General features: G+C 42.6%; 1 protein-coding gene across 1 annotated transcript; it reads right to left on the reverse strand.

Annotated features, from left to right (window-relative positions):
• Positions 1 to 1,491: 1,491 nt before the first annotated feature.
• On the reverse strand, positions 1,492 to 9,579 carry LOC117973520 (aquaporin-3-like). Its single transcript, XM_034926279.2, has 6 exons — positions 9,370 to 9,579; positions 5,767 to 5,893; positions 4,618 to 4,755; positions 4,201 to 4,313; positions 3,257 to 3,474; positions 1,492 to 2,689 (listed from the first exon to the last, which is right to left on the reverse strand). The coding sequence occupies exons 1-6, from the start codon at positions 9,475 to 9,477 to the stop codon at positions 2,509 to 2,511; spliced, it is 885 nt and encodes a 294-aa protein (XP_034782170.1). The 5' UTR covers positions 9,478 to 9,579; the 3' UTR covers positions 1,492 to 2,508.
• Between the last annotated feature and the right edge of the window lie 9,269 nt (positions 9,580 to 18,848).

Below are 18,848 nucleotides of genomic sequence, written 5' to 3' on the forward strand. Positions count from 1 at the left end.
ACAAACAACAAAACAAAAGGGCACGTTGGCCAAATAAATAAACAAACAAATAAGAGTGCTGGTTTTAGCACCAGCACGATACTTGGCAGTTGTTTTTAAATGGAGTTTCTCTCTCCTCGCTCTCTCCGCTCCCCGTACTCTCCGCTGTACACTCTCCCCCGCAGCACGGACAGCTGCAGGTTCTTCTACTCTGGCCGAGGGGTTAATTAGCTGTTAATTATCTTATTACCCCTCGGCCACAGTCTGCACGAGTTTAGTAAGGATGCGTGACTGACAGCTAGTTAAATAATCAGTAGCTGATCAGCCACGCATCCTCACGAGATTTTTAAAATATAAAAACAATAACAAATACGCTGCGCTTTGATCTGCGCCGCAAACAAAAATACAAATAATAATAAATATAAATATAGGGGCAGGGCAAGCCGCCACAATGACACAAACTGTTTCATTCCAGTTAAGGATACATCACGTATTTGTCCTGCAGTAAACTATATGCATTTGTATAAATGTTAAGAACGACTAAATGTACAGCATTAAAACACTGAACATGTTGATTGCTAACATGTGTTTATATACAGTGTTTTCATTTGAAGTAGAAGATAGTTGACAGTGAAATGTTACTGACAGTGGCATTATTGATTCGCCTCATGAGTGCAGTGGAATGAACTTGCAACACCATGTTGTTCTGTATTTTGGCTTTTTAAAATTAATTAATTATTGTATTTTTTATGATGGACTTACTGAATGTAGATGTTTTTTTTTCTTGTTATAGATGGCATAGCTCATCCTTTGATGACGAGGTCAGCGTGCAGCACCAAACTCAGCCTTCAGGTTTGTGGTGTGATGAAAGTAACAACACCAACTGTGTATGCTTTGCTGTCGTGCAAAATCAACTACCGTTGACAAAGTATTGGCTGCTGCCCAATCAGCCACCTACAACTACAGTGCAAGAAGAACCACACGGGCCAAGAGAGAATTGGATTGTGAGGTGTGTCATGGTTGTTTCTCTGGTTGATATTTTTCCTTTTTAAAAGCAGGAGCGCCATATCACAGTCTATCATTCTACCAAGTAATAAAGTGGAATAGCTGTATGCCTTTGGCTATGTTGGTATTCACTTCAATTCAGCCACTAAGATTTCAGTTTACAAAAGCCCCCGTATTTTGAAAACTCAATGTTGATAAGTATGTAGCACACAATAATGTTGTTTTGTTTTTGTTTGTTTTTGTTTTCCAAATGCATGTTTTATATCAGTATGTATAACATGCCCATGCACATTTGAAGTTATATTTGATGACTTGCATGTTATTTCAGACACAGTCAGCTTTGCAGTATATGCTAGACACAGCTGTGGAGCGCGGTACCTGTTTTTATCATCATGTTAATGGATAATGGGGGCGGGATACCTACAGTAGAACCGTTTGCTGTAAGTGGCCTTGCAGTACAAGATGACTTGTGAGTTTCTCACAAAATCCCTTTGAAAACCTGTATCATTCATTTAATAAGGTCTTTAATGACCAAGAAATACAATAATACATACAAAAAGACAACAGAGAAATGTGCATTTGAAATGCCCCTTCAAGCTGAAAAACAATCTGGATATTTTACAAAATGATGTTCATCTGCACACCTCCATGATATAAAACAACGAAACAATCACATGCAAAAATAATTCATCAATATCAGAATGCACAGGCAGCAGAAGGCAGCCTTTCCTAGGGTTAGTTAATAAAGACTTCCAATGAAGCAGACATTAGTTGCATTTACAACCTTTGGTAGAAAATACATAATATAATTTGTGTTTCAACCCTACGTTTCAACGTTCCAACCTTAACATTTCTACACACACCATACACATCACTTGAAGGCCATTTATGTTGATATGTGGTTTGAAGGGTCTAACAGAAAAGCAAAAAAGTAACCAGGCAAGCTAAACAAAAGAAAGTACATTAGTTCAGGTTCATTTCAAATACTTTTAAATAAAGGGGTAATTAAGTGTGCATAGCTGTGCTGTGGACAGGCAGGACGATGATGCAGGGAGACAGAGAGATTGTCACTCTACCGCTCACAATGACCAGACTTGCTAAATTTATTCACTGTGCTTCAAATAAAAATAGTTGAGGGTCCCACCCCACGTTGGCCCACTGCCTGTGTGCTGCCCAGACAGGATTCAAGATTTGTTCACTTAGTAAAAGTCTAAAGTAAAACCTGACAAAACACTAAAGAAAAGTAAAAAGCTGTAGAAAGTAAATACAGACAGATTACTCTAATCCAGGAGATGTCAGGACAAATATAAAGACACTGATACTACATCAACAGGGTTCTCTGGAAGATCTAATTCCATCAGTAGAGAAGAGGGTATTGTGTGTGTCCTGCTCCACTCCTCCTTCTCCTCCTCTCTCAGTTGGAATGCAAGGGGGAAGCCCCCACAATGACAGGCGTGCTGTTACAGTCACAACATGTATGGAGGTCAGAAAGTTCTGTGTGTGCTAGACAGGGCAGGGGGCTGATCAAGCTGTCTGTTTGGAGTGAATGTTGGACAGCTTGACGTTCTCCTCATTGTCCTCCCTTGCGCGGTCTTTGGCCTCGCCCTCAGTGTGGAAGCCCACCATGAACTGGTACACCAGAACCCCGATGACGGCACCCAGGAAGGGGGCAAAGATGGGCACCAACCACCAGTGAGGTCCAGTGCTGGAAAAGAAAAGACAGACCTAAGCTCTGGCATTCTCATAATCAGAAATAAAACACACACACACACACACACACACACACACACACACACACACACACACACACACACACACACACACCACAACTCAGGAGAATAGGGTTCCGGGTGAGGAAACACTGAATTAAATGGAAAACTCTAACAGAGAGGACCTTTCCTAATTGTCCCCAAGGATAAATAAAACTCCCATTGCATAGCAGTCTGATCCATTTTTGGTTTTACTATGAGTTTAATAAGACACACCTGAGCTTGTTACCTGTACACTGTGGCTAATCAAGCTCATTTTAAAACCTGGAATGGGTGAAACTGCTATGCAATAGGAGATATTTTCATCCCTGCCCAACACAGGGGAATAAACTACGAAAGGCTCCTTTAAAGTCGTCTTTTTCAGCAGTTCTGGTGGTATGCAGAGACATGAACAGGGTACAAGGATTTCATTGGAGATGAAGTTCAGCAGTTCTGGTGGTATGCAGAGACATGAACAGGGTACGAGGATTTCATGGGAGATGAAGTTCATGGCTGTGACTTACGTGAAGACCTCTGTGCCCCAGCCGGCTATGGCGGTGAAGAGGCGAGGACCAAAGTCTCTGGCAGGGTTGACGGCGTAGCCAGAGTTGAAGCCCATGGACAGACCGATGACCAAGACGACAAAGCCCACAGTAAAGGCCTCCAGACCCCTGGGGATGGGGTTGTTGTAGGGGTCCACGATGGCCAGGAGGCACACGATCAGGGCAGCAGTACCAATCATCTGCAGGGGAGGAGAGAAGAGAGGGAGGAATTAGAGATTAGAAACCAAGTCAAGTAGACAGAATGTTTGGGGTAGGAGGCTGTGTGGTCCAGTGGTTAAAGAAAAAGGCTTGTAACCAGGAGGTCCCCGGTTCAAATCCCACCTCAGCCACTGACTCATTGTGTGACCCTGAGCAAGTCACTTAACCTCCTTGTGCTCCGTCTTTTGGGTGAGACATAGTTGTAAGTGACTCTGCAGCTGATGCATAGTTCACACACCCTAGTCTCTGTTAGTCTCCTTGGATAAAGGCATCTGCTAAATAAACAAATAATAATAATAATAATAAAAATAGTGCCTCCAGTGTATACCTATGAGGGCACCAGCTGAAATGTCTGTCTACTTGACTCAGTTACAGTAACTGAAATTATGAAATTATGAATCAACATCTTCAGGGGGGTGCAGAGGACTCCAAAATAAGTCTTAGTTTTGCGATTTTATTGAAACTCTCTATTGGAGCAATTTTATAATCAAGCAATTATTTTTACCTCAAAATGGGCTGTGCTGAGGCCAAGAACTTTGATTCATTTAATATAAAAAGTACATTTTCATAAGCGTACTGCATAAAAAGAAAAAGGAGCCATGTGCTGTAGTTGCTCATCATTCAGCGAATGGGATTTTCACAAGGTATAAGTGCCTCCGCCTGGGGAAAGTGCCAATGCAGCCAGCTAAAGTGATTCAACTCCTTACCTGGTCAAAGAAGCCATTGAGCAGGGTCAAGTGCTGAGATGGATAGGTAGCAAAGATCCCGGCGGTACCGTTTGACACTAACAGATTGTCATTCCCAAAGAACCACAAGGCATCTGTGAGCACAAACCAACCATCAGAATCACAGCCCAGACAAAACCAGCATGTTAAATACAGGGCTGTACGTGACAGCTAGGCGCTAAAGGAGTGATTTCATTCCATGTTAAAACACAATTTGACTTGAATCACAATGGACATAATGCAAGGCTTCAGATCATACGGCTAGGTATCTAGACACTGATTCGCACGCTGTCACCTCAAGGTAAGGTAGTTCAAGCATGAAACCAGCCGGAAATGTTATTTGATAACCTTTCCAAACACGGCTATTTGTCATTTATATTTTGGGGGGTGCCCACTCACCGAAGTACATTCCAAAGATGACCCCAGCCCCCAGGAAGGCACCCACCGTCTGCGCCAAGAAGTACACCGGCATCTTGCGCCACGGCTCCCGCCCCAGCAGACAGAGGGCAAAGGTCAGAGCCGGGTTCAGATGGCCACCTGCAGAGACGGGTCAGGAAGGTCAAGGGTTTGTCCGAACAAACCGGCAAATAGCGTTGCCGACACGCACGTGCAGAACGAATAACTAATTAAGAGTAATGTGTACTTGCTAAATGCAGCACCTTTACTCTGAAAATAGGTAACCATGCTACTGCAAACTAATGAATTCCACTGCTTGAGAAGCATTAGGTTATTTGGAACTCCTGCATGTTCAAATGCACTTCTTAAAGCTAAAAAGGCGTAATACTTAAAACGCATGTAATGCTAGTGTGCAGATAGCACCAAGCAAACACAAACAAGTCTTAGCAAGTTCACACAAGGGTGGACACACATGCCGGGTGTGGTTTATAGAACCACTGTTTGGGTGGATTTGAGTGTGTTGCATGTGTTTTAATCCTCAAATTTGTGTCACCATCTTGATCTAGGAGCGTCCTGTTAAGCATAGCTGTGTGCCTGTCTCCTGCAGGTGAATCACAAGAACACTACCTAAAATTATGAAGACAGGTTTTGGTAGTATGTGGAGCAATGCACCTCACCTGATTGAAGCAAACACTGCACTTTGAGAGTCTCTTGCCCCCTTTGTTGTCTAAATTGTACTCTTGCTTAGGCAGTATCTTTTGAGGCACGTATGCAGTTAAGTTACACCTGAAAGCCTGCTCAGCACTAATGGTTTCAGGTTATATTTGCACACCTCCATTAGGGAGTAGTGTAAACCTCACCTAACTGGTGAGGCATGTTTATTGAATTTTTTTTTATAATCCTACCCCAGTATCAGAGCAGGTAGGAAAATAAATAATTCACTCCAATAGTTGTGTAGGATGCTTCATTCTAGCACAGGACTGTTTAATTATAATGTGCATTAATGGTGCCATAGGAAGTCTTAAAATTCCTGAAGTAGTAGGAGTGCATTTACTGTTGGAATTCTCACTGGAGTGAAGAGGTCTCTGCACTACAGCAAGCACTGAAAACGTGCAGAAATTGAAACCAGAATCATCCCCTGACAGCTCTTACCTGACACCTGCCCAGACACCAGGACACCCAGGGTCGCAGCAAAGCCGAAAGCGAAGTTCACAGTCAGGAACTGTCCATGAGATCCACCACTGAGAACTAGCTGAGCGACAGAGCCACAGCCGAACATCTGCAGAGAAGAGGAGGGAAGCAGGACGAGTCAGAGCCTGCGCTTACATTTTACACACATCACATTTATACACACACACACACACACACACACACACACACACACACACACACACGCACACAGGAGAGAAGTGGGGGGGGGGGGGACCAACACTACATTTTTACAGTAAATGCAATCACGGATTGTGCGATCCCCTATCCCAATCCCAAGTACATGGAGAAGGGGCATACATCAGTGTCGTTCAAATAACAATTTAGAGTCAGCTGCATCAAAGACGCCCTGCAAAAGGAAGCCAGTGCGTTCATGAGGTCATAAATAAGCATTCTACTGCACAAAGCAGTTTTTCTCATTTCTATAAACAAGTTATTTTTCGTGGGGTGCCACTAGTCTTTTGTTTTTTTCTATTCCAAAGAGTTTTCCAGCTCATTCAAAATGAAAGAATATTGGAATAATCATTTCAATTTTAAAGGAATATTCGAACATGTGCCACCACAAGTAGCACTACATTTGGGTCTGTCACTATTGAAAAAAGGCGCAGCAAGGCACAAACTCCAGGGATGGAAATAACACTCTTATTGCAGAGCAGTTTCACCCAGTCCAGGTTTTACGAGGAGCTTGATTAGCCGCAGTGTCTTATTAAACACAGTAAAACCAGGAATGGCTCAAACTGTGATTCGTTTACTTAATTTAAAGTGAAAGGGTGCTGTGAAGCAACTGTTAAACATGTGTAGTGGAGCTGGTCTTTCAAAGAAAAAAACAGCCACGTCAACAACCTGCTGATTAGGCAAAGAGGTGCACAGTGTGTTCCAAACCATGCTTTCACTACTCTGCAGTAAACCTTCAGAAGGGCATTCTGCAGAGCCGCTGAAAAGCTTAGCCAATAAAAGAGGCAGCCGAAGAGTTGTGAAAGCAGTTCAAATCTAAAGGCTAGAACTTTGTTAAGCTAGCACACAGTACCAGCTTGTGAGTTTCCCCCAACTGTCCATCTAACGAAGAGCTAGTAGATGCAAGTAAACCTTCCGTAGAGAAGAGAAGCATGAAAAATGAATTTAATTAAAATAAAACTGCATGTTACAAAGAGTTTGTTCTTTTGTTACAACTGCCCATCACGTAAAGTGAGTTTTATGACCATGTAATTGAATTAAACATCTTTTTATTTTTCGGACTGTGTCTTACGATTGAGCGTTATGGAGGAGCACCCTAACAAAGTCATCTAGACAAGAGAGGCACACCCAGCTCCATTGGATTGTAGCCCCGTTGCTGTTGGTTTGTCCCGGGGCAGAAAGATAATTAGTCTGTTATTCAAAACTCAGCAGCTCCGGCAGCACACAACGTGTCAAGTCTTGTTGAGAACCACAAGAAAAATTCATTTTGTAAAAAGAAACAGAGAGAACTAAAACATAGTATATGCTTTCAGTAAACTCCTGTGTGGCCTTTCAGAAAACCTCTAAAAACATGTATTAAATAATTAGAACTGCTATCCAACATTGTGTTCTTATTCTTAACCCCACCAATGAGCCAACCAGACTGTTAATCTGATGTGTTCATATAAACCACCTGTTCAAACCACTGAAGAGTGCTAATGAGTCAGGATACACCTGAAGTGTGTCAGCCAAGCACAACAAGCCACTGATAAGCACCCCTTCCAGTGTGAAAGCCATTGACAAGCACCCCTTCCAGTGTGAAAGCCATTGACAAGCACCCCTTCCAGTGTGAAAGCTATTGACAAGCACCCCTTCCACGGTGAAAGCCATTGAGAAGCGCCCCTTCCAGTGTGAAACAGTGTCTTATAACAGGTCAGCTCTGATTGAAAGCTGCCACACCAAGGCTGCTCTTCAGGTCATCCCCACAAACAATTCCTTTGTAACCCTGAACGGAACCCATTCACCAGCTAGTGAAATCGCTCTGTCAGCACCTTCTCAGATACAAGTCCAAACCCACAACGAGCCTGTCGTTTCAGAACTAGCCCATCCATCGCTCTGCTGGCAGAGTGACATTCTAGACCAAGGGGCTGGTGGAAGTTCTTGCTCTTCAGAAATGAAATGAAGCCTTTGTTCCTACAGGGACCTCATTTCCTTCATTGCTCAGGAGTCCTGCAATGGAATAGATTGGGAGAGCCAGGGCTCCCTGCCCTTTCTCTAAAGCACTCTTGGAAGGGAAGTCAGGTGGCGCACTTGGCTAAGATATAACTATCTCTCACAAGCCAAGCCACATACAGCATATATATAAAAAAAGATTTCAGCAACAATTTGTTACATAGTTAAAATGTGTACTAATATATTACTTTTATACAAGTGAAATTAAAATGTCACAGATAAGTAGGAGAGGATAGCAGGGATGGAAATAAGACTCCCATTGCATAGCAGTTTGATCCAGAATTCAGCTTCACAATAACAGTTTAGAAGCCATAATCCAGTATGAAACATCACACTAAAATTACAGCGAGATGTGAAGTATCAGATCAGTGACATCTAATAGAATTTTTCAAGCAATTGTAAAAGGAATTATGGAGACTGGACTTTAATGCTGCCAAGCATACCTAGTCATCACCCATCATATACAGAGAACGCAGTCAGAGGCCAAAAGCAACAGGCTGCATATCTGAAGCAGGCTGCATATCTGAAGCAGGCTGCATATCTGAAGCAGGGTGCATATCTGAAGCAGGGTGCATATCTGAAGCAGGGTGCATATCTGAAGCAGGCTGCATATCTGAAGCAGGCTGCATATCTGAAGCAGGGTGCATATCTGAAGCAGGGTGCATATCTGAAGCAGGGTGCATATCTGAAGCAGGGTCAGGTAAAGAGTCTCTGGAAGGAATGTACTTCAAGCCACCTGGACTCCAAACTGAGACACTTTAACACCGAGCTGCACACTTAAACGTATGCTGTGCTGTGCCTTAGGAAGGTGCAGTTAAGACTAAGCTATGGTTTAAAAAAAATAAAACAAAAACATACACAGGGTCAAATAACAGTAACTGTACACCAGGAGCAATAAAAAGAAACACTGGCAAAGTGTCAGATTCAAAAGATTTAATGCAAAGAACTTAGTAACAGGGACCTACCCCAGCAAAACCAAGACTAAAAAGTAACTCAGACCCAGCCCGATCTGGTATAGGACATGTGCTGAATGAAGATGCTCAAAAAGGCTGTTTAAAAAAGGCAATGTACACCAAGAAACAAGCTTGATTAAGAACGTGAAATCTGATATCACAGAAGTTTGAGTTTACAATAATAGCACCTCAATCTGGGGGACCATGCAACATTAACTCTCTAAATATTTGCTTGGCAAATGTGTGGCAAAATTGTGTTAATGTAAACTTTTTCTGTTAAGCAAAAAAATGTAATTAAAAATTATTCAACTTCTCCCCACTAAAGCAATATCATTTTGTAAAGTGATCAATTTCATTCAAACTACATAACATCAATTAAACACTCGCAAAATAACAGAAGTCAGGAAGATTTGTTTGTGTCTCTCACCACTAGAACGAGGGTCCCCAGACATTCTGCCAGAGCTTGCCTCAGCAGCAAGTTCTGGATATAAAACAGCTCAGAGATCCTGGTCAGAGCCTGCTTCTGTCTGCCCATGCTTGTGTGTGCTTGAGGTCCTGGGAGCACGAAGAAGAAGAGAGTGCAAAGCTGATACTCACTAGATCCTAACCAGCTGCTGACTGACTAATACTGCTCTGTCTTGTGTCAGGGGTCTTATAGGGACCAAGTCAGAGTCCTCCCATTCTACACACCTACACAACCCCAATGCACCTCCCTCCATGATCCAGCACAGTGAGCCCTGTCCACTTTTAAAGAGACAGCACCACACTGCTGAGGAACTGTTACAAAACAAACCTATGGGACACTCCCAATATACTGGAAATCCCATGAAAGCAATGCATGTTAATCCATGGAAAGAAAGTATGTCACAGGAGTGGCCAAGTTAATGAACATTTAGCACAGAAAAAAATGTATAATCTCAATTGGTAAAAGGGTTGTAAAGCATGTCATTTTCCACCATCTGAAACATTTACAAGTGATTTGTCCAGATCTCTGGGTGAACATTTTAAAAAGTGTCAATGACATCATTCTCTTACTGCAGAGAAACACCCCCGCTAAACGAGAACACAAGAACAGTGGCTGCAGCATCTCCGCTGAGGAGAAAGAAAAACACAATAAATACCCTTACAAAAGATTACCATAGTAAAAGCGTAGACCAGGGAAAGCACAGTAAATAACACAGCGGTATGGGAAGGCAGATTTTAAAAATGGCAAATTATAGTAAATGCATAGCACAACCCTGGAAAAACATTGGAGTCAATCTGAAGTAATCAGAGAACTGGATCACTATAAAAATAGAAGATTGTATTGTATCAGCGATTACATACACATTGAGAAGATAAGAAACGTGTAAGTTAAATATTTAAAATGAAGTGAAGCTGCATTCCACATATCCAATGGCAACACAATCCCAAGTGTTCTTTAAACCAGGGCTGTCCAATCGATGGCTTTCGAGCCATACACAGTGGCTCTCAAAAGTATTCAACCCCCTTGGACTTTTCCACATGTTATTGTGTTACAACATGGAATCAAAATGGATTTAATTAGGTGCTTTTGCCACTGATCAACACAAAAAAAGTCCATAATGTCAAAGTGAAAAATAAAATCTACAAATTGTTCTAAATTAATTACAAATATAAAACAGAAAATAATTGATTGCATAAGTATTCACCCCCTTTGCTATGACACACCTAAATAAGCGCTGGTGCAACCAATTGTCTTTAGAAGTCACATAAGTAGTTGAATGGAGTCCACCTGTGTGCAATTAAGGTGTTTCACATGATTTCAGGTTAAATACACCTGTCTCTGGGAGGTCCCACAGTTGGTTAGTACATTTCCTAACAAAAACTACATCATGAAGACGAAGGAACATTCAAAGCAAATCCGGAATGAGGTTCTTCAAAAGCACCAATCAGGGGTAGGATATAAGAACATTTCCAAGGCACTGAATATCCCCCGGAGCACAGTAAAGTCCATTATTATTATTATTATTATTTATTTCTTAGCAGACGCCCTTATCCAGGGCGACTTACAATCGTAAGCAAAAACATTTCAAGCGTTACAATACAAGTAATACAATAAGAGCAAGAAATACAATAACTTTTGTTCAAGTAAAGTACAAGTTTGACAAACCACAATTCAATAATACAGCAGGTAATAGTGATAGTTACATCAGGATATGATTAAATAGTGATAGTTACATCAGGATGTGATTAAATACAAAGTACTACAGGTTAAAAACTTGGCAGATTACAGTATTCTGAAGTACAGGATTAAATGCAGTAAAATAGGGGCTGATAAGAGCAAAATAAAGCACATTTACATGAAGGGTGATAGTGTCCCAGGATACAAACAGAGGAGTTCTACAGGTGCTCTTTGAAGAGGTGAGTCTTAAGGAGGCGCCGGAATGTGGTCAGGGACTGGGCAGTCCTGACATCTGTAGGAAGGTCATTCCACCACTGCGGAGCAAGGGTGGAGAAGGAGCGGGCTTTGGAGGCAGGGGAGCGTAGCGGTGGTAGAGCTAGTCTTCTAGTGCAGGCGGAGCGGAGAGGTCGAGTGGGGGTGTAGGGAGAGATGAGGGTCTGGAGGTAGCTGGGTGCAGACTGGTCAAGGCATCTGTAGGCTAGTACAAGAGTCTTGAACTGGATGCGAGCGGTGATCGGGAGCCAGTGGAGCGAGCGGAGTAGTGGAGTAGCGTGGGCGAAGCGAGGCAGAGAGAACACCAGGCGGGCAGCAGAGTTCTGGATGAGCTGGAGCGGACGGGTGGCGGACGCAGGGAGGCCAGCCAGGAGGGAGTTGCAGTAGTCTAGGCGGGAGAGTACCAGGGCCTGGACCAGGAGCTGGGTAGCATAGTTGGTGAGGAAGGGTCGGATTCTTCGGATGTTGCTCAGGAAGAATCGGCAAGTGCGTGCCAGAGTGGAGATGTGCTGGGAATAAGAGAGGCAGGGGTCCAGGGTGACTCCAAGGTTCTTAGCTGAGGAAGAGGGAGAGAGTGTGGTAGATTCCAGAGGAACAGAGATGGAGAGATCAGAGGAGGGGGAGGAGGAGGGAAAGAAAAGGAGGTCAGATTTAGAGAGGTTGAGTTTGAGGTGATGCAAGTGCATCCAGGAGGAAATAGCAGACAGACAGGTAGAGATACGGGAGGAGATGGTGGAGTCAGAGGTGGGGAAGGAGAGGAAAATCTGAGCATCATCAGCATAGAAATGGTATGAGAAACCATAGGATGCGATGAGGGGGCCCAGGGAGCGGGTGTAGAGAGAGAACAGGAGAGGACCCAAGACTGACCCTTGGGGGACTCCAGTTAAGAGAGGGTGAGGTGTGGAGGTTGCTCCACGCCAGGTTACCTGGTAAGTGCGGTTGGAGAGGTAGGAGGAGAACCAGGCCAGAGCAGTGCCAGAGATCCCCAGGTCAGCAAGAGATGATAGTAGAATAGAGTGATCAACAGTGTCAAAGGCAGCAGAGAGGTCGAGGAGAATTAGGACAGAGGAGAGAGAGGCAGCTCGGGCACATTTAAGTGAGTTGGTGACAGACAGGAGGGCGGTTTCAGTAGAGTGAGCAGAGCGGAAGCCAGATTGGAGAGGGTCAAGCAGAGAGTGGTTGGACAGGAAAGCAGAGAGCTGGCGGTGTACAGTCCGCTCGAGGGTTTTGGAGAGGAAGGGTAGGAGGGAGACAGGACGGTAGCTCTGGAGGGAGGTGGGGTCGAGGGTAGGTTTTTTGAGGAGGGGAGTGATAGAGGCTTTTTTGAAGGCAGAGGGAAAGATACCAGAAAGTAGAGAGGTGTTGAGGAGGGAGGAGATGAAGGGGAGTAGAGCAGGAGCAGCAGCTTGAAAGAGGTGAGTGGGGAGGGGGTCCAAGGCACACGTGGTGGGTTTGTGACCCTGGAGCAGGGAGGAGAGGTCAGAGTCTGAGAGGGGCAAGAAGGTGGAGAAGGAGGGTGAGTTAGTAGGGGTTGCAGTGGGTGTAGGAGTTGGAGCGGGAGGGGGTGCGGGGGAGGGAGAGGTGTTAAAGAGTTTGCGGATATCTGAAATTTTAGAAGAGAAGAAGGAGGCAAAGTCATCAGGGGAGATAGAGGAGGGAGGAGGAGGGGGGGAGGGTTAAGGAGGGAGGAGAAGGTAGAGAATAGTTTACGTGGGTTGTTAGTGGAGGCTTGGATTACAGATTGGAAATAAGCACATTTAGCAGAGGAGAGAGTAGAGGAGAAGGAGGAGAGGAGAGTGCGGTAAAGGTCTAGGGCAGCAGGGAGTTTGGTTCTCTTCCATTTCTTTTCAGCAGATCGCAGTGTGATTCTTGCCGAGCGGAGCGCAGAGGAGAGCCAGGGATGGGGAGGGGAGGGGCGAGCAGGACGGGAGGTGAGGGGACAGAGGGAGTCGAGGGAGGAGGTGAGTGAGGAGAAGAGGGTGGAGGTAGCAGAGTCTACGGAGAGTTGTGAAAAGGAGTCGATAGGAGGGAGGTGAGAGAGAGCAGTGGAGGCAAGGACAGAGGGGGAGATAGAGCGGAGGTTACGGTGAGAGGTGACAGTGGGGGTAGGAGGAGCAGGGAGAGGGGGGAGAGACAGAGAAAAAGAGATGAAATAGTGATCAGAGAGGTCCAGGGGGGTGACAGAGAGGGCACAACTGTGAATCTGTCTAGAACAGGTCGTCCTCAAAAACCGGTATCCGGACGAGAAGGGCACTAGTCAGGGGGGCCACCAAGAGGCCTATGGCAACTCTAAAGGAGTTACAGTCTTCCACGGCTGAGCTGGGAGACACTGTGCATACAGCAACAATAGCCCGGGTGCTTATGGGAGAGTGGCAAAAAGAAAGCCATCTTTGAAAAAAACTCACATCAAATCTAAGATAGTTTGCCAGAAGGCATGTGGGAGACTCTGAGACCAAGTGGAAGAAGATTCTATAGTCTGATGAGATCAAAATAGAGCTTTTTGACCTCAACGCTAAGTGCTATGTTTGGCGCAAGCCTAACACCGCACATCATCCTGAGAACAACATCCCTACCGTGCAGCATGGTGGTGGCAGCATCATGCTATGGGGATGCTTCTCTCTGTCAGGGACTGGAAAGCTTGTGAAGATAGAGGGCAAAATGGATGCAGCAAAGTACAGAGAAATCCTGGAGGAAAACCTGCTGGAAAAGTCTGCAAGAGACCTGGGACTTGGGAGAAGATTCATCTTCCAGCAGGACAATGACCCCAAACATACAGCCAAAGCCACACTGGAGTGGCTTAAAAACAAAAAGGTCAATGTCCTGGAGTGGCCCAGTCATAGCCCGGACCTCAATCCAATTGAGAATATGTGGAAAGAGTTGAAAATATCTGTTCACCAAAGGTCCCCATCCAACTTGACGGAGCTTGAGCAATTTTGGAAAGAAGACTGGGCAAAAATTGCAGTGTCCAGATGTGCAAAGCTGGTAGAGACTTATCCAAATAGACTCATGGCTGTACCAAATATTGACTCAAGGGAATACTTATGCAATCAATTATTTTCTGTTTTGTATTTGTAATTAATTTAGAACAATTTGTAGATTTTATTTTTCACTTCGACATGATGGACTTTTTTGTGTTGGCAAAAACTCCTAATTAAATCAATTTTGATTCCATGTTGTAACACAATAAAATGTGGAAAAGTCCAAGGGGGTGAATACTTTTGAGAGCCACTGTATGCCTCACCAAGCTTCCCAATTTAGCTCTTTCAATTTAGAAGCACCGTATCCCATTCAAAGGCTCTTTGTGGGTTTGAAAAGACTACAAGGGTAATGGACAGTCTTTGGTAGAAGTACTATACGAATACATTGATCCCAATAGTACTCAAAGAAATGAAAGAAATTATTTACAAACCGCTAACCAAGACCATGCAACGGTCTCTTGACACAGGGGTTGTACCAACAGACTGGAGAATTGCAAACGTAATACCGATCCACAAAAAGGGATACAAAACCAAACCAGGTAACTACAGATCAATAAGCCTGACTTCTATTACATGTAAACTTATGGAAACTATAATAAGATCCAAAATGGAAAATTGCCTATATAGTAACAGTATCCTGGGAGACAGTCAGCATGGTTTTAGGAAAGGGAGATCGTGTCTAACTAACCTGCTAGATTTTTTTGAGGATGCAACATTGAAAATGCATAATTGCAAAGCATATGACATGGTTTATTTAGATTTCCAGAAAGCTTTTGACAAAGTCCTGCATAAAAGATTAATTCTCAAACTGAACTCAGTAGGGATTCAAGGAAATGCATGCACCTGGATTAGGGAGTGGTTAACATGTAGAAAACAGAAAGTACTGATTAGAGGAGAAACCTCAAAATGGAGTGAGGTTACCAGTGGTGTACCACAGGGATCAATATTAGGTCCTCTGCTATTCCTAATCTATATTAATGATTTAGATTCTGAAATAGTAAGCAAACTTGTTAAATTTGCTGACGACACAAAAATAGGAGGAGTGGCATACACTGTTGCAGCAGCAAAGGTCATTCAAAATGATCTAGACAGCATTCAGAACTGGGCAGACACATGGCAAATGAAATTTAATAGAGAAAAGTTTAAGGTACTACACGCAGGAAATAAAAATGTGCATTATAAATATCATATGGGAGATACTGAAATTAAAGAAGGAATCTATGAAAAAGACCTAGGAGTTTATGTTGACTCAGAAATGTCTTCATCTAGACAATGTGGGGAAGCTATAATAAAGGCCAACAAGATGCTCGGATATATTGTGAAGTGTTGAATTTAAATCAAGGGAAGTAATGTTAAAACTTTACAATGCATTAGTAAGACCTCATCTAGAATATTGTGTTCAATTCTGGTCACCTCGTTACAAAAAGGATATTGCTGCTCTAGAAAGAGTGCAAAGAGGAGCGACCAGAATTATCCTGGGTTTAAAAGGCATGTCGTATGCAGACAGCTTAAAAGAATTGAATCTATTCAGTCTTGAACAAAGAAGACTATGCGGTGATCTGATTCAAGCATTCAAAATTCCAAAAGGTATTGACAATGTTGACCCAGGGGACTTTTTCAACCTATCAAAAGAAACAAAGGACCAGGGGTCACAAATAGAGATTAGATAAAGGGGCATTCAGAACAGAAAATAGGAGGCACTTTTTTACACAGAGAACTGTGAGGGTCTGGAACCAACTCCCCAGTAATGTTGTTGAAGCTGACACCCTGGGATTCTTCAAGAAGCTGCTTATCTTTCAAATCTGTCTGTCAAAGATAAACTTGCTTACATTTTTGACAAAAGAAATACTAACCGGTTGTCACACCTGTTCCAGGTTTTGCTGTAATAAAATACAAAATAGAATGAAAATAGAAAACATTTTGTGCTGGTAAGTTGATGTAACAACTGAGTCTGTGAAACAAAGCAGTTTCCATGGAAGACATTTAAAAAAAGACTGTCGCTCCATTTGGAACAAGAAAATAGACTATGCTTTTTCTTATGGCAGTTTGTTGCAATTCCTTTAGGCATATTCATAGTTCATATTAGTTTCATAGCAAAACAAGTTTATTCATAAAAGTACTCATTTCTTCAGTATCATATGTCTGTTAACCACGCCATTTAAAAACATTACCCTTGTGTATTTGAACCAATGCATTTGACCTAGTGCTTGCCTATGGTTAAGTTGCATTCAAAATATCTATGCATTAAGTTTTAGGGTGGTTAATTTATCCTTGGTTGTTGGTGTCTCTGCTCACCAACACAGTTGTCTGTTATCTTAATTGCTCAGGTTGTGCCAAGCGTCAGGCTTCAGGACACACCCAGCACTTAAATAAACATGTTGTTTTCCACATACAGGGGCGAGGGAATGTTGGGTCACAGTGGGTTTGCAGCCTAAAAGTGTTTTCAAAATCATTCCAAGATGTATCTTAGAAACTGTTGGAAATACTGAAACAAATTGTCAATCAGTTGAATTGACTATGCCCCAAACAAACTTCTCCAGTGACATTTGAACCAGGGGTCTTCTTTATTCCAAACTTCAGCCACTAGGCTCTAGAACTACCCCAAGCTTGTATGGATGTCAGACATTTGCTGTTGTACTGTGTGTGTAGTGACTTCGTTTCTAGCTGACATTGAAACGATTACGGTAGAAGACAAACAAATGTGAAAAAGTGCTCAATGTAAATTTTTATTATCATGAGTTGGTATATTGGGATTTGGTCATGAGTCACTAAGAAGAATGCTTGTAACTTATTTTTAGATGAAATTACATCTCTGAAAAACAGGTGGAAAGGTAATTGTAATACATTATATTACTTAGTTTATAAACTGTAAACTGCACCATACAGCATAATTGGCTGCGGCCCAATGCCCCTGGTTGCCAACAAGTAAGAAAAGGTTTTAATTTGTCAGTGAATATTTGTGTTCTGTCAACTGCATGTGTTTCCTACTTAAATATCATGAGCATCAGATACAATCTGATCATGTAAATTAAGCACATTATCTATGGAGGTGACATTGGTACCAAGTTTCTCTATTTTACTTATTTTACTTCAGTCGTGTTATATATATATATATATATATATATATATATATATATATATATATATATATATAGGAGGCTATGTGGTCAAAGTGGTTAAAGAAAAGGGCTTGTAACCAGGAAGTCCCCAGTTCAAATCCCACCTCAGCCACTGACTCATTGTGTGACCCTGAGCAAGTCACTTAACCTCCTTGTGCTCCGTCTTTTGGGTGAGACGTAGTTGTAAGTGACTCTGCAGCTGATGCATAGTTCACACACCCTAGTCTCTGTAAGTTGCCTTGGATAAAGGCGTCTGCTAAATAAACAAATAATAATAATAATTCCCCTGGTAAACAATGAAACAGTGGTACTGCCTCCCAGCTGAGGGAGATATTTATTTAACTTCATTTCGGTGCATTCAAACATTGGCTTTTTATTTTCAGGAACTTTGAGGAGGAGCCCCTCTGTCAAAGAGTCCTAAATACCGTATTCTGAAGAATGTGGTTATCAAGTGACTGCATTACACCCCAGATAGGGCGGGTGTAAGTTAGATAGCCACGAGAGACGACAGGTTAAAGAAGAACCCCTCACCCCCTTGTTTTTACACACTCTGTTTTAACAAGTCAATTTGTAAACCAAGACAAAATCCTTAAAGAGAATTTAGGATACCTTCACAAATTATTCTTTGCAAAGAAAATGCTTAACATCTGCAAAAAGTATTTGTTTGTGTTTATATATATATATATATATAAATTTACACTGAGTGTACAAAACATTAGGAACACCTGCTCTTTCCATGAAATAGCCTGACGAGGTGAATCCAGGTGAAAGCTATGATCCCTTATTGATGTAACCTGTTAAATCCACTTCAATCAGTGTAGATTGGTTAAACAAGGATTTTTAAGCCTTGACACAATTGAGACATGGACTGTGTATGTGTGCCATTCAGAGGGTAAATGGGCAAGACAAAAGATTTAAGTGCCTTTAAGTTTGAGTGTGTCAAGAACTGCAGCGCTGCTGGGTTTTTCACACTCAACAGGCTATATCTGGAACACCCAAAGGACATCCAGCCAACGGCAGGCCAGAGGTCGAAAACGGTTCATTGATGAAAGAGGCCAAAGGAGGCTGACATGAACTGTGCAGAGCAAAAGACGGGCTACAGTTAGTCAGCTGACAGTCCAGTACAACACTGGTGCTGAAAGACCCATAAAAGAATGCAAAACTTTTTCTGATGATTAAATTGGATTTTTTTTTTTTTTTAAATTAACATGTTTATTGTTTTTTTAAAGATTTCAGTTAGCATAACTGAATTACTAGCATTTTTCAATACTACACAGTAGCTGGTTGCAGAACATTGACACAAAAGCGTTTCTAAAAGGACAATAATGTGAACACCACGAGGTCGGTTGGCCACTTTGGCGTCTTAAAACACCACATTTTCTTAGCTTACCGT

This window comes from Acipenser ruthenus, chromosome 2 (genome assembly GCF_902713425.1).
Source record: "Acipenser ruthenus chromosome 2, fAciRut3.2 maternal haplotype, whole genome shotgun sequence".
NCBI classification, from domain to species: Eukaryota; Metazoa; Chordata; class Actinopteri; order Acipenseriformes; family Acipenseridae; genus Acipenser; species Acipenser ruthenus.